The 15,389-nt window shown below is 38.4% G+C and overlaps 1 protein-coding gene across 3 annotated transcripts in view; it reads right to left on the minus strand.

Moving 5' to 3' along the window:
• LOC128534227 (kinesin-like protein KIF21A) overlaps nt 1–15,389 on the minus strand; it is a 47,106-nt gene that overhangs the window by 28,582 nt on the left and 3,135 nt on the right. For all 3 annotated transcript variants that reach the window (XM_053508571.1, XM_053508570.1, XM_053508569.1), the window contains exon 2: nt 785–1,007. In XM_053508571.1, the coding sequence (XP_053364546.1) occupies nt 785–1,007 (223 nt within the window). The remainder of the gene's footprint in view (nt 1–784; nt 1,008–15,389) is intronic.

A 15,389-nucleotide genomic window follows, 5' to 3' on the forward strand; every position in this document is an offset into this window, starting at 1 on the left:
AAAAGACTTGAGTAGGAGTGATTCCTTTGTCTGGAATGGAGAACTGGGATAACAAGGCAGACAAAAGGGGCTCGGGAGTTGGTGTTGTCATGGCCACAGAGAGAGGAATGTGATAGTGCATCCAAATTCACACATCAACCCCCCTACCATCCCTCCAATCCCACTCCCCCCCAGACTCGGCTTGCCATAGCAGCCCTTGAAAGAGTGTGACGAGAGAGTTAGAGATTTAGGGAGAGAAGGAAGAGCGTCAGGCTTGCCTCCTGTGGAATTCCTGGTTGCTTTTGTAATTGTGATTTGAAGAGCTCTATACGAAAGAGGCAAAGTTTATCTGACTGACATGTGACTTTTAAGGAACAGCCCATTTGGTAAATTTATCCGGCCTATAACCATAGACACACACACACACACACACACACACACACACACACACACACACACACACACACACACACACACACACACACATCAGGCTCACTGTTGAAACATGTCTGATGTTACACTGTTGACAGAGGGTTTCACGGCTTATTTGCTTTTCTTCGTGGCTGATATGAAATGAACTGAAAACAAGCGCAGCTGTAAGCACCTTTTATTGTGAAATGCTGTTAGACATTAAACAGACAAGGCAAAAGAAAAAAAATAATAATCTAGGCTTGTCATCTTAATGGTAATGTAGAATATGAAAAAGCTGTAACATTTCGGCAATCGATTGTTCATGTGAGTATTTTAATCTCCCCTGCAGTATTGTGAGGATTACGAACATTAAATAATGTCTGGCATGCTTTACCTGACCGTACGCGAAGATCGTAGCATTATAGCCCTCGAAGCAGCCTTCAATGAGCTTTTCCGTGCAGTTGCTGTAGATAGCATCCTGCTGGGAGTCCATGTCAAACACATAGTCATAGGTGAAGGCCTTATCCTTTCCCAGGATCACCTGGGGCTCTCCAGGGGTCACAAATGTGCAAATGTGGCATCCTTCAATCTTCTCTTTCGCCAGCTGAGGACGGATCCTATGGAAGCAGTGAGAGACGGAGAGGAACAGAGATAGACATAGTGAGACACAGAAAGAGAGAGTGGAACACAGAGGCACAAATGGATAGAGAGACAGGGGTAGGAGGGAAAGACAAACAGGCAGAAAGAGAAAGAGAGATAGACAGAAAAAATAGAGAGTGGAGAGACAGACAAAAAGACAGAGGGAAATGGAGAAAAGCAGAGAAAGAAAAAGAAGCAAGAGAGAGAGACAGAGATGCAGAAGACATGAATATGGATGTAAAAACAGCAATGAGAGCTTTTAAAAAGTAAAAAAGCTTAACACTAGTTTCATCAACAAAAAAAAACAATATCCACACAGAGGTTTGACTTTTCACAGTGATGATGGAGGCAGTAATCACACGTTGGTCTGTCATTGGAGCTTATTAAACACAGTTAATGTGCCGACAGTTTGACTGCAGGTATGCAGCTGTTAGCAGGTTCAAGGCTGGGAGATGCCCTGGCAAGGCCTGGCTTGCACTGGTTTAAGTGCCAGGATCCTCCTGAGCACATTACTGCACATTACACTACGCCCTGAACAGAGGCTCTAATATTACTGACATGCAGACAACCCATGTGTCTTGCAAAAGCATTGACTGTGCTTGTGTGTGAACACTTATGAGAACGGTGTACGAGTAACCTGAGAAACTTAGCTGCTAGCACCTTTATTACTGCTAGTGTTATCATTGACATTTACCAGACACTTTGTACTGTAGGTATGATTTAGTGCACGTGTTGCTATCCCTGTTTGATGGACGCTCTGCACTTCATCCGTCAGTGTAAAGACGCCTCACAGGAGAACCACTTACCTGATATTCAACAGCTGCAAGCATGCCGATGATAATAGTTTTTGAGAAAATGTCTGGTTTCTACCTACACACCTACAGCACAGTCGCCTTCCGCTTCCAGGGTCGGGATTTGATTCCCGTCATGGGTCTGTGTGCATGTTCTCCCTGTACTTGGTGGGTTTCCTTCCACAGTCCAAAGACATGCAGATTAGGCTAACTGGCATTCCCAAATTGCCTGTAGTGTGTGAATAAGCATGTGAGTACCCTGTGATGAATTGGCACCCCATTCAGTGTGTACCCCACCTCGTGCCCCAAGCCTCCTAGGATAGGCTTGAGGCCCCCCCAGGATCCAGTACAAGATAAAGCAGTATAGACGGTGCAGATGAATGCAGAGAAGTCTTAATAGTTAATAGTTCTAATGCTGTCATCTGATCCCTGGTTATGTTAGAAGTGTGAAAATGAATACATTTGGAATACTGGGTACTGTACACAGAGATACCGTGAAAGACAGGTCTCACTTAGGTGAAATTTTGCATAAGCCGTTCACCTGCTGGCATATTTTAAGGAAATGATGGAGACTTGAGATCCCACAGAGACATGGGGAGAGCATGCAAAACTCCATAAAGACAGTACCCTGAGCTTGGGATCAGACTGGTAACGCTGGAGCTGTGAGATGGCAAAACTATCTACTGTTACAAAGCTGTTTATTTGCAGCACAGCAGCAACACTGACCTCCTTATTTCCAAACCTGTCTGTGTATAGTTAAAGGGTATACCATTGAAGTATTGAAATGTCTCATGTTGTTGTTGTTGTGTTGTCAGTCTTGTTTAGTTTTCTGTTAATTTATAAAGTTAATCACTTTTGTCCCAGCTAGTCAGCTAAGTGGTTTCTTAGTTAGCTAGTTGGTTGTTGTTAATTTATGTTGTATGGAGCACCTTGGTCATGGAAAACTGTTGTTTCGTTTCATAGTTGAAATGACAATAAAAGCCTACTTGGCTTGAAAGGGTTATTAAACACAGTGTAGTAAAATAGTTTTTTTCAGTAATTGTACATCTAAACTGTATAATAAGTATACTACATAGTTTATGAAAAAATACATATACTTAGTAAAATGTCTTGTAAATGTAGGTACAAGGCAGTAACCTGACCACTGATGGCTGGAGTGTACATGAGAGAGGCTACATTACAGGCCACAGTGCTGCATAGCTAATGTTAACCAGCATCTGAACAGAGCATTCACTGTTCCGAGGGCAGAGGGAAACTAAGCATATTCGTTGAGTACATAGTCACACCCTTTTCATTTCATTACCCTTTTTTCAGTTTGTCTTTACGCATCCTTTTCCCTACCAAACCAGTCCTAGTCTCCACATTTCTCTAAGTTGGTCTAAAACTGGCCATCCCAGTACCCTAGCAATCCAGTTTCTCATGCCTCGTTCATTCCAGTTTAGAAATACAAGTAGTATTAACACAAAAGTGTCATTACTACTAACAGCACTCATTCATCAATAGGCAGTGAATAAGACCACTGACAAGCACTATAGACTGTGTGAGAGAGGTTTTATTTAGGAATTGTCCTATCTAATAATTTATAGCATAGTATCAATAACATGTCAGTCTTGATGGCTTGATGCTAGCAGGTTAGTGTTGCTAAGTCCTGGCACTGCTTGGGCACGGGCTACAGTAGTAACATTTAACTGTCTGCCACAGAGCTCTTATTGTGTGCCAATGACATCAGGATCCAGTAATTTAGCATTCCCATTCTGAGGACACATCTTCCAGCACGTGGATGAGAGGAGAGAAGACGGATGTATGGGTAAGAGAGCCAACGGAAAAATCAAGCGGAAACAAAATTAACACTAGAGCACTTACATTTTACATGGTCACCGAATTCCCAAATTCTTCCCCAATAAGCACAATCAAAACAAGTTAAAAATAATTAAGACTCAACGAACAAACTCTGTAATGGACTGTTCACATTGTACATATTACTGTGATTGTTAACTGTCCATATACAGTAGCCTATACAGTAGTGTACATAATCACAGGTGTGAAATATTGGTCCTATCGCCACCTCGCAGTTCAAGGGTCGCTTCTTTCCAAACCTGAGCTTGGGTTACTGTCTCTGCAGCATTTGACATTCACATTCTTTGTGTATTTCTTTAGGTTTCCATGTTTTTCCGTTTGGACAGAAAGTGGAAGACTCACTTACTGTCAACGTCCGAAAACCTGACAGTATGAGGACTGACTACTCTAAATTACCACCAAGTGTAAATAAGTGTGTGAATGTGTGGGTGTATGATGCCTTTTGATTGACTAGCTTCCTAACCAGGTTGTTTTTGTTCAGTGCCTTTAAAAAAAACCAATACCAGCTTTAGGTCAAGCTTTTAAAGTTGGCCTTAAGTTATGTGTGATATTTAAAAGATTCTAAAATGTTTTTAAAAACACTGTGATTTCTATCCTGGCTCTCGACATGGTGGTCATGGAGCAGCTCTGAGGCTCACACGCAGGTTTCAAATTAAGGTTTAAATGTAAACACAACATTGCCAGGACTAGAATAAGGGCTGCCTTCATGAAGCTTTCTAACCTTTACCTATGCTGACAAAGATGGATTCAATGTGGATTTTTCTTCTAGCAAAAAGTACAGGCCTTCTCTTATGTTTCTGTTATCATATTATTTTGATTCACCACCCATAATGAGTGATAGCTACTGTAAATGTCTTTATGCATTATGCTACAGCAGGCAAACCTATGGATATTGAGGGCAAAGGTGATATAAGGCTGTAAAAGGCTTACAACCTTTCTAGGCATGTGATGAGCTTACTCAATTTTAACCTATAGACCTCATTATAAAGATTATAGAGATGGGTGGGAAATAGATTCATTTGTGTGTCATAATTCTTTCGTGTAGCTGTTCATGGATCACCATGCTGACTCCAGAATAAATATAAAAAAAAATAAAATTACTATAAATATTATATTATAATATTATAAAATTTATTTGTTTACATTTTGCGATGGCAAAACATTGGCAAAACAATGCATAATGCTAAATGTAGTGCGGCAAAACTATTTACATGCTGACAGGCAGCACAGTATCGTATGTAGTAGAAGACAACTATGTGCAATGTTTATTTGGAATTGCATCAAAATCAGAAAACTTATTAAATTAGGATATTTGTAAAAAGTCATAATACAAATAGAATTAGCACCTAGGTATTGTGATAATATTGTATCGGCTACCCCTGGGGATTAACCTTCCTGGGAATTACAGTGACAGATAACCTCACTGAACTCTTTTCTCCCATGGTTCAACCTGAGCGACAATTCTAGAAACACATCTTTTGTGCTGGATTATCTCGTTTGCTTGCTGCTTACTGATTAAAGTTAAAAATGGAATTCCATGCACTTTTATCAGTCCACTGAAATGCTCATTCTGTCACTGGGCTCAAAAGTCTTATTTCTGGAAACAGAAATAGAATAAGTGCATGAATGGAAGTGTGCGCAGCTAATCAGACTGCTGAGTCTAAAATCTTAAAAGTTAAAAAGAATACAGAAGATATCAGACCTTAAACCTGGGGAGTTATGTAAATGAAAGGTTAGGTCTACTTACCTACAATGTAGACAATACTTGGGCAAATAAAGGTGAGATATTTGGGCTAATATGAATAAAAATGTACTGCGATGCATTAAAAAAGCAGAAAAGTAGTAAATGTTGCTTTTTTGAATTTAGGACTGTAGGTACAATCTTATTATATTTACCTATCTATTTACATATTAAAATACATATTCAAATCGTCAGATTGAATCTACAACACAGATATGCTACTTTATCCAAATATTATCCAAACATTTGCGTAACATACATTTCACAATATGGTAGCTTGAGGCATGTCAAACATCTTAACTTAATGTTTCTTTTTTGCAAATTAATTATATATTCAATCTTGCATCTGATGTACAAATAACACCAAAATATATTTTCAGCCAAAGTCTTAACTCATTTAGTCTTAAATATATAAATATATATATTTCTATAAATTATAGACATGATTTGATCAAATTGTTCTTCTAAATCTCTGCTATGAAATCACTGTATATGTACTGTAAGTAAATCACTATCTGGATACTTTGACCTTTGCTAATCTGAGGCCTAATGGAGGCTTATCTACTGTAGCACAAGGGCTTTATGTGTCACAGATCAAAGAGGCCAATAAGAAAAACAATGTGTAGAAGTAACTAAGGGACTGAGCAGCAAGAAGTAACTGTGTCATGGCCTCTGAGTCAGGCACATGAATTGATCACAATGATGCTACTGATCTGAAATTGGTCTCTAGAGAGGAGACGGACATTAGAGGGGATTTGATTTCCTGCTCTGGTTAGCAGCTGAGTCACTGCCTCTCCCAGAGTTCTTCTGCAGCTGACCTCATCTTGCATCATCTCTACTATAAATTTTGATTTTGCAATTTTGAAGAGCATGTGATCCCTGAAGAACATTTATACATTTGTTTATTAAAAATAAATAAATAAATAAATAAATAAATCTTATTAGGCCAAAGTGTATGGCATACTGTTGTAGGAAATTATGAGTTGTGTTCTAGTTAGTAAATCCATTTTTTAAAAATGAAGTATTACCTGAAATTTACCAGCATTACTATGATTTTTATTCATTTATAATTACATCTAATGGCTTTTTTAGGTGGTTCAGAGAAAGTCTGAATTTCAACAAATCATCTTTTATGTGTGCCTTTAACCTCCATACCTATTACGGATTTAATATTATAGACTTATTACTAAGCAGTGCGGTACAGGACGCACCACGCATACCGTTTAACTCATTACAGGAAACAATCATAAAGACAGAACCCTGATGTCCTGTGCCAACCCTTTAAAATAACTATGATCTGCATTTCCATGTACACAGAACTCCATCAAATTATTACTTTGTCTAATAAACTAAAATTATGTTAATTCATATTTTAATAAATATAATTATTATTTAAACTGTTTTAACTTAGTTTAGTAAATGCTTTGACCAAACCCTACATTTAACATATAAAATATCCATGGAAAAATAAAATGCTTAAAACTGACTGTAGCAGAGGCTGGATACACAAGTGTTTACTTTACGTGATAACATATATTTTACTCATGATTAGCTACGATAATCTAAGACAGTGGTTCTTAACTCTTATGGCCCTGCACATTTTACTGCACACCTGATTTATCTGATCAACTAACTAAGAATCAGAGCACAGAAAACACTAAAATTCGCAGGTCAGTGGTCCTTTAGGAATAGGGTTGAAAACCTTCTATCTGAGACATCTAGACAATCCTATTTTACATAGTAACATCTTGAAACTTAAACACTTGGTAAAAAAAAAAAACATCAACAGTAAAATCCAGAGCAATGTTTTAAAGTGAAAGCAAGAGTATTTCCATATACAGTCCCCTACATAAAAACATTCCACATACGGTCCCATACATACGAACATTAGAGTTAGGAACTTTCAAAAATACAAATATACGTTGACACATGTTCAATCTTGGAAGTTAGATCACATGTCCAGCGTACACAGTCAGGTGCCTGCAGCGTGCATCCCAGGATGTCTGGGAGCAAACGTTAAAGCAGTGGCGACGAAGCTGGTACTGCTAAGCAATAACGATGGAGACAAAAGTAAACACAATTGCTGGAAAGGTGCAAGGAGAAAAATTGGGCACACATTGCTATAGTTCTTTTAACATGAATCGTTCAACCACCTGCACGATTCTAAATAACAAGGACAAGATCATAAAACATGCATAGCCAATTGTGTTAGTATCCTAGTACGTAGACAATGTTTGTTGGACTTACGAACAAATTAGACTTAGGAATAAGAACTCACTTGAATGTAGGGGACTAACTGTACAGGAATATGATAAGAATCCACAGGATTAGGATTAAACTGCTAATATTTAGCTGCAAATTGGAATGTTACTCCTTTAATATAGAAAAAGAGTGAGGCTGGAATAATACATAACTTCTTGAAGCTCCCATAAGTAAAGGAAACGTGAGAATGTTTCTCAGGCCTGTCAGATATAGTGTTGCTTTGCTTTCCTTTCCGTCACGTCAGGCTCACAGACAGAGTCCCTTTTCATTGTATGTAACCTTACCAAACACACCTAGAGTAGTGTCTAACCTGCTTCTCTGAAATTACAGCTACATGAAAAGCAGCACAAGGGAGGAAGAGACATAGACTGGATGTGAGGATTTTCCCTGTTTGTCATTCTTGCTGCGATTTCAAAAAGCCCTGCTACTTGTGGACATCACACACTCAACATGAAGGCATTTTCAAATTAAGCGGCTGTCGACGTGTTCAGGGTTTGGTACTTGGGGCAGTTTATGGTTTTAGTTCAAGGGCTACTATTGTTAAGATGCAGAGGTAATGTCTGGCACGATGACATTCACAAACAGGTACAAACAAGCCTCTTTCAGCTGTAAATACTCAGGGGACATATTACACTAAACTTTCCATAATCCCTATAACAAGGCACAGATTCAGAGTGCAGATGCTAGACTTCATAAGCTAAGGTTGGAAGCTTGCAGATACAATTTTTTAATCATACCAATATAAAATATCTATATTAATCAGATACTGACAATGACTGAGGTTACGTTGTCCAAGTGAAATGTCAAAACCATGATGGACAAGTGATGTTAGCATTCATAATTTATGGTAACTGGAGACAAGTCAGAAACACTCAAGAGTTTTTGAGTATAATTCGTACAACTGTTTCTTTCCAGGTCTCAGTAACCAGCCAGCCCTCTCCTGTCATACACCAGCAATTAACTAATACAGGTAAAATCTAAATGTGCTCTCTTAAAGCAGCCAGTCATGTTTCATGCCGAGTCATCAGGCAGCTTTGGACACTCGAAGGAAAGCACTAGCCAGAATAAAGCACTTAATATGTGAGCAAAATCAAAACTTTGAGGTTTGACAGCAGTGGACATTAACTATTCAAGAATTACATCCGTTTTCATACCCCCCCCCCCCCCCCACACACACACACACATTTAGGAGGCTCATTAATAATGGGCAAACAAACATAAATACAAACTAAACGATTGCCTGAAGTATTGACCCCATGGATGATAAAATGCTGAGTTTCTTCCTTCAAGATGGTTTTTCCCCCAGGCATTTACTGCAGCTGCCCTAAACTGCTGCTTGTTTCTGGGTTTTGCTGCCTTTAGTCTTTTTGTTCAGGAAGTGAAATGCATGCTTTATAGGATGGAGATCAGATGACTGACGTGGCCAGTGAAGAATATCCCATTTATTTGGCTTGAGAAACTCTAGGGTAGCTTTCACTGTACCAATCAATATGAAGTGATGTTCTATCAGATGTATCTTTGCAGTATTTGGTAAATCTGAGCAGAGAGTGCAGCCCTATACACTTCAAAATAAATCCTGCCACAATTGTATCAGCAGTCAGTTTATTAATAAACACCGGTGACCCAGTTCTCTTGACATTCATACATGCTTATGCAATAACACTGCATCCATGTTTAACAGATAATGTGGTATGCTTTGGATCATAAACTGTTCCTTTCTTTCTCAATTTCTATTTTTTTCTTTCCATTATTTTAAACCAAGTTAATTTGCGTTTAATCAGTATAAAATCTGACAAAGTTGAATTAAGCAAAAGTCTAATCTGGTATTTCTGTTCTTAAGCATTACCCTTATTTTACAACTTCTTGTGAAGGGTCTGTATTTACTTCATAAGCCTGGCTCCTGACTGAAGACTTTGACAAGGACAAATCTACAGTACCTTCTCGAGAGTGTTCTTTACTTGGTTAGACTTTGTGAAAGGGTTCTTCTTCATTGTACATGGAATTCTGCAATCATCTACTTTAATTGTTTTCTGTGGTCTCCCAGGCCTTTTGCTGTTGCTGTCACCACTTTGGACTGCACATCGAGAGTTCAAGTGAGCAGCTAACAAATGCAAATATAACACTCTAAACAACCTCCACGGCTTTTATCTGCTCAATTAGTCCTAGAGTAATAAGGGGACAGGCCACACATGGCCACGAAATTGCTTGTCCCGTTTTTTATGAGCTTGCGAAACGGGGTGTATGTAAATGGCTGTAATACCTAAATGGTTAACACCACACTTTCATCAACGCCCTTGAATTAAAGCTGAAGGTTTCGACTTCTCTCACATAAGGAGTGTTTCATTTCTAAGTCAATTAAGTGATTTATAGATGTCAATGAAAAAAAATCTTTGTTTTAAAATTCATGGTTTCATCCACTCCTCCCTGTATCCAGAGGATACAGTCAACTTTAGTCCCCTAAGCAAAATGTTTTTTTTGGCAGCTACAGTAAATGTGCTCTGTAGATGGGTAATGCCAGATTTGCAGTCAAATTATTATGCCAAGATTACACTGAAACCCTTGATAAAACCTGTGGGAGAAGGAATGAAATGTGTCATCACAATACTTTCAAGTTTGTAACCCTAACCAGTCTACATTTGCAGTATGAGATATACATGACACTAATTTCCTTACTTCATGGCATGAAATATGTCAGATGAACCGATCATAAAATACTGCTAAACGTACAGCGATCAAGCATTACAGACAGACACAAGCCCAGATACTAAAACCCATAAAATAAAACAAAATACTTACTTAAATTCTGACTCATATTATGTTTATAGTTCCGACAAGGGGGCGACTAATTTTATTTTTTTTCCCTACTATAATGAGAGATGTGGATCTCTGGAACAGTCAGCCCCCCTGAAAGAAAAGAATGCAAGTCAACTTACTAAGTGAAACTGAGTGGTCTCAAACCCCTCTGAATGGTTCACTGATCAGCTCCTGACAGCTTCCTCAGGTCAAAGGTCACCAAGCACACATGAGAGGTTGCAGGAAAAGGGACAGAGGGGCATACACAGAGTTGTCAGATTGCCTCATGCTCTGGTCAATGAGTGGAAACAAGCAAGCACAAGGACACAAAACAGCTGGCCCCCTCCCCTCCCAAAACAGTGCAGTTATTAATGGAAAGAAGCTGCTTATTCCAGTGTGATTTGATATTGGCTGACTGTACATAGGGAAAATGCTGAAAACACAAGATAAGAAAAAAACGTGGAATCCTATTGTCAACCTGCACTTATTGGGAGCTGATATGAGCCGTTAGATATTCCAACAACAACCAAGCAGTGTGAATGGGATTTTAGACAATTTGAGAAAATGAAAGCCATTTCCCTTTAATTCAACAATACACTTGCCTAAATAAAAATACACAAATAAATCTGATTCATGAAGGCCCCAACCTACAACCCACAGCACCCAAAGGATCCACTGCTAATGTCCTGCAGACACCACAGCACACCCCCAGAGGTCTGATGGAGTCATGCCCAGAGTGCCAGAGCTGCCCTGGTGGCACAAGGGGAACCCGCACAAGGGGAACCCGCCACACTATTGGGCAAGATGTTTTAAAATGTTATAATGTTATGGCTGATCTGTGTATGCCAGCAATATGTGCAATTTCTTTAGTCTTATCTTGATTTCCTTTTAAAAGTATAGTGCAAGCCAATAATCTGAAATATGCAAATTTTTTAAAAACCTTGTACATTTAAACCTTATCTAGAGCCATACTTCTCACTCAGTATAAAATTCAAGCAATTTTGTGAAAGATGAATCAACACAAAATAATTTATACCATATTTTGACTTTGTAATGACTTTGTTCGACTTAATAATTTTCTTTCAAATTAAAATACTAAAGACAAAAGCATTTGTCTTCAGCTTTGTATTGCAGAATGTCCTTTAATATTTTGTCTTTTATTCTTCTTTCTTTTTCTTTTCTTCTAGATTGTTGTGCATTCTATTCTTATTTTTTACTATTCATTTAAAGTGATTTTACACTATTTACTGCAATCTTTACCTCTGCATAGCATGTTATTTTTTTAACAATGTGACAAAAACACACACAGAGATTAAATATTATAACACATAGAAGGGATTTACGAGTTCTTTCTATTTCCCCAGCCTTCTGTGAACTTCAACTATGTCATGAGGCCTTTCAAGAAAAACACCCTACAGATAAACACACCACACTGACAATTTGACCTGAAGGATCCCTGCCATGCATGCAGCAACAGCAGAAAGATGATAAGATAAACCTCAAGAGGTTGCGGAAGTCAAGCTTCTGCTCTGATTGCCAGCAACTTTGATAAAGGCGGAGAGATATTCCCAAAAGGAGTGGATTTACTGGGTGACCTCATCTGAAATGAGTCAGCGCTTTCTTACAAACCAGAAGACAGATGGCTTTCAGAAACATAGTCCTTGTTCAGCTCTATAAAATGGGCTCATAAATATTGATATGAAAATCCAACAACTGACAGTGGATGACACAGCAGGTGGACGTCTCTGCTAGGCTGACTGACCAAAGCCTCTGTAACAGGTTTTAAAGGACGTCCAACAATTATAATGACCTCCGACATGATAAACAAATAACACGGAAATGTAAAACAGCACTTGGCTACTCTTTATAGTCATTAATATGACTCCCATAAAGATTACGCAATATTCCCTGCCCTACTGACGTTTGGCTTATTTCCGTTCCAAACTAAAGTAGATGCACGGATCAAAACAAAGCTAGCTCTAGAAGAGTAAAGAACACACCATTGTATGCAATAAAAGCTTGCAATTCGATTGACTGAGAGATGAACATTACAAAGAGCAGTACTGTCTGCTCTAAGGCTTTTCATTATTAATCGCTTGGTTTAGGCTTGCATGAGTACCGTGGCACTCAAAGGACCGGTAGCTGAGACAGAGGCAAAGACAGTCAAGCCCTTCATACAGCACACACACACACTCATAGAGATGCTTACACTTATTGTGTATCTATCTCTAAACGAAGCTTGTTTTGTGAATGCATGGCTGGTGTGTTCAGTTCACTGCTGTGTGCAAATGTCATGGCACACAAACTTCATGTTACTGTAGGAAATGTCAAATGTCTAATACGCAGTTGAGATGAGGGGCAAAGTTACTAAATGTACTATCTAGTCACAAAAGTTTTCATGAATGTAATTTTGTACAACTGGGAGTTGAAATCCCAGAACTGCAACAAGAGCAAGAGTAAGGACTGTTGAGCAAAAACTTTTCTCAATCACTACTGACTGCACCTACAAAACAAAAAGTAAAAAAATAAATAAAGGAATTTATGTCTCTGCATTATCAATATAGTTGATGTTTACCTAGCCACATATCGCAGTTGATGGTCTGGTCAGATGTTAAGATTAACATGTTAACATGATCTTAGAACTCCCCCAAATCCCTGTTAATGCTTGAGCTTCAAACTCCCTTTATTTTCGCTCCTCCTCCAAATGTGCCATTTCAGTGTCTGTATAAATGAGCTACTACTGAGCCACGCTCCACCAGAGAACAGCAGAGCTCAGCAACAAGCCGGGGCAGGGCGAACTTCTTATATGAGGTCACATTAGGTCACAATGGAAAAAGGATAAAAAGCAGGGATTGTCTTTTGTTTTTTTCCGCTCATTTTTTTTTTTGTTGGAACATGCACACCGGAGACCCACCCGAATGCCTGTTTGTGACTAAAAAGTTAATTTTGCATAATAGGTCCTGTTTAAAGATGTCTAAAATCTGTGATTGGCTTACTCAGGGTCAGACATTGATCATGTTGTTGGAAAGCTATGTGCCTATACACATATATAATCTTCGGCATTCATTTTGTCACATAGATTAAAGAATTTTCAATAAAAATAAAATAAACTAATTTAAAAATAAAATAAAAATGCACTAATTTTTTAACCTTACCAGATTTTTAAATAATTACTGGTTGTAATGCATCCAGAATAATTCCATACTTTAGGTTAGGAAGGCTGGTAGTTTTCAGTACTATGTAGCCTTTAAATACAGTAAAATCTCACCATGTGCGTTTTAAAGTTAGAAACACACACACACACACACACACACACACACACACACACACACACACACACACACTACAGGTGCAGTGGACTGTGATCAATTTGAAAACCCTGATGTGATTCTTTAACTCACACCTGCTCCACCTGCATGTTCTTGACTCCAACTTCCTTCCACGGTGTCGTATCTAAAGAAAGCTTTTAACATTATTGTACAGTACATGTATATTTGTATACTGATAATGCAGCCTTTTATTTTTTGTTCCCTAGCTTCAAGAAATGCCCTGACCCCATCACAGGTTTCTAAAAGACAGGAAGTGAGCATTTCAAGGTTATTTCCTGCATTAGGGGGCATAATACACTAATGAATTTAAAAGTCCTCCGTTTACCCCATCATGAATGAGGTGACATCAACACATGGCATTGCTCTAGCAAGCACAGACAGGAGTCTCAATGAAGTGTGGATTATTAGCACAAACCCAGAATACTGGTCTAGAATACCAGTGCAAACTGACGGGCAGGTTTATTCATCGGAGTCAGCACCACTAATTATTAGGTTGCCTTGACTTTGTATTGGCTTTGCAAACAAACACTGCAATGATATGAGCTCACTAAACGCTGGACATTATGTACTAATGTACAATAGTAACCAAACAAACAAAGCTAAATGTAAAGAGAAAAGGGTGCTGCTGTATGCAGTAACTGAGAGAATATATTAAGGATCCCTGCTTTGATTCCAACACTAAAGAGACACACATTGAAATACCTTTAAGACAAATAGACTGAGCTGGTGGAATTAAAATGAAATTATATGGCCGTTTCAGTATTGGTGTGTGTGATAACTTCAAACAGTAGGTTGATGTTGGGATAAACTGTGCTTTTTTTTTTTATCCCAACAGAAAAAGATTAAAACTCAAAAACTTGGTTGTTTTTTTATTTTAACTTTAGCATTGTCTCCTTAAACCCAGTTCCCCATTTCCACACCTGTCGTGTAGTGTGTCTAGAAAAATTACATAAGACCATGCCACACTCTATTGCTTTTAAAAAATACTTTTCTGCAATCGGAGTGAGAAAAAAACTTTAAGCACAGTCCGGTCATGACTTATAACCGAAGTAAAACATTTGGATTGTTTTCAAACTTTTTAAAGAAGGCTGTATTGTATCCATAAATCATAATCCCGGCTGAGGTTGTTCAGAGCTCACTGCAGTCGTTCTTGTGGGCATTCAACAAATTGAATGCCTGATCCTTAAAAACCGTCGCTAACTTGCAGAAGAGCAATCTATCTGTGAAAATTGTACACACCATCATTTATGAACAGGAACTCGGCTGGGAGTTATTGCCATATCCCTGTACAGTCCTGACCTCACTCCAAGCCATTTGCACATGTTTGGGCAATTAATGGAGTTCCTGGGAGGCCAGTGTTTCAGATGAGGTACATGGCTACGGCATACAGAGAAAACATTCTAACTGATGGAATCCAAGCACTAGTGAAACACTGGGACAAGTGCTTTAGTATAGCACAGAACTATATAGAGAAATAAAGCTAGTTTTTGCTCTCATGACTGAGTTCTTCTATTCAACACCATCAAATGTCCTGGTTTTACCCCTCAAACATTCTACATATCTTCAATGTTTTATATATATATATAT

This window comes from Clarias gariepinus, chromosome 12 (genome assembly GCF_024256425.1).
Source record: "Clarias gariepinus isolate MV-2021 ecotype Netherlands chromosome 12, CGAR_prim_01v2, whole genome shotgun sequence".
In the NCBI taxonomy this organism is placed as follows: domain Eukaryota; kingdom Metazoa; phylum Chordata; class Actinopteri; order Siluriformes; family Clariidae; genus Clarias; species Clarias gariepinus.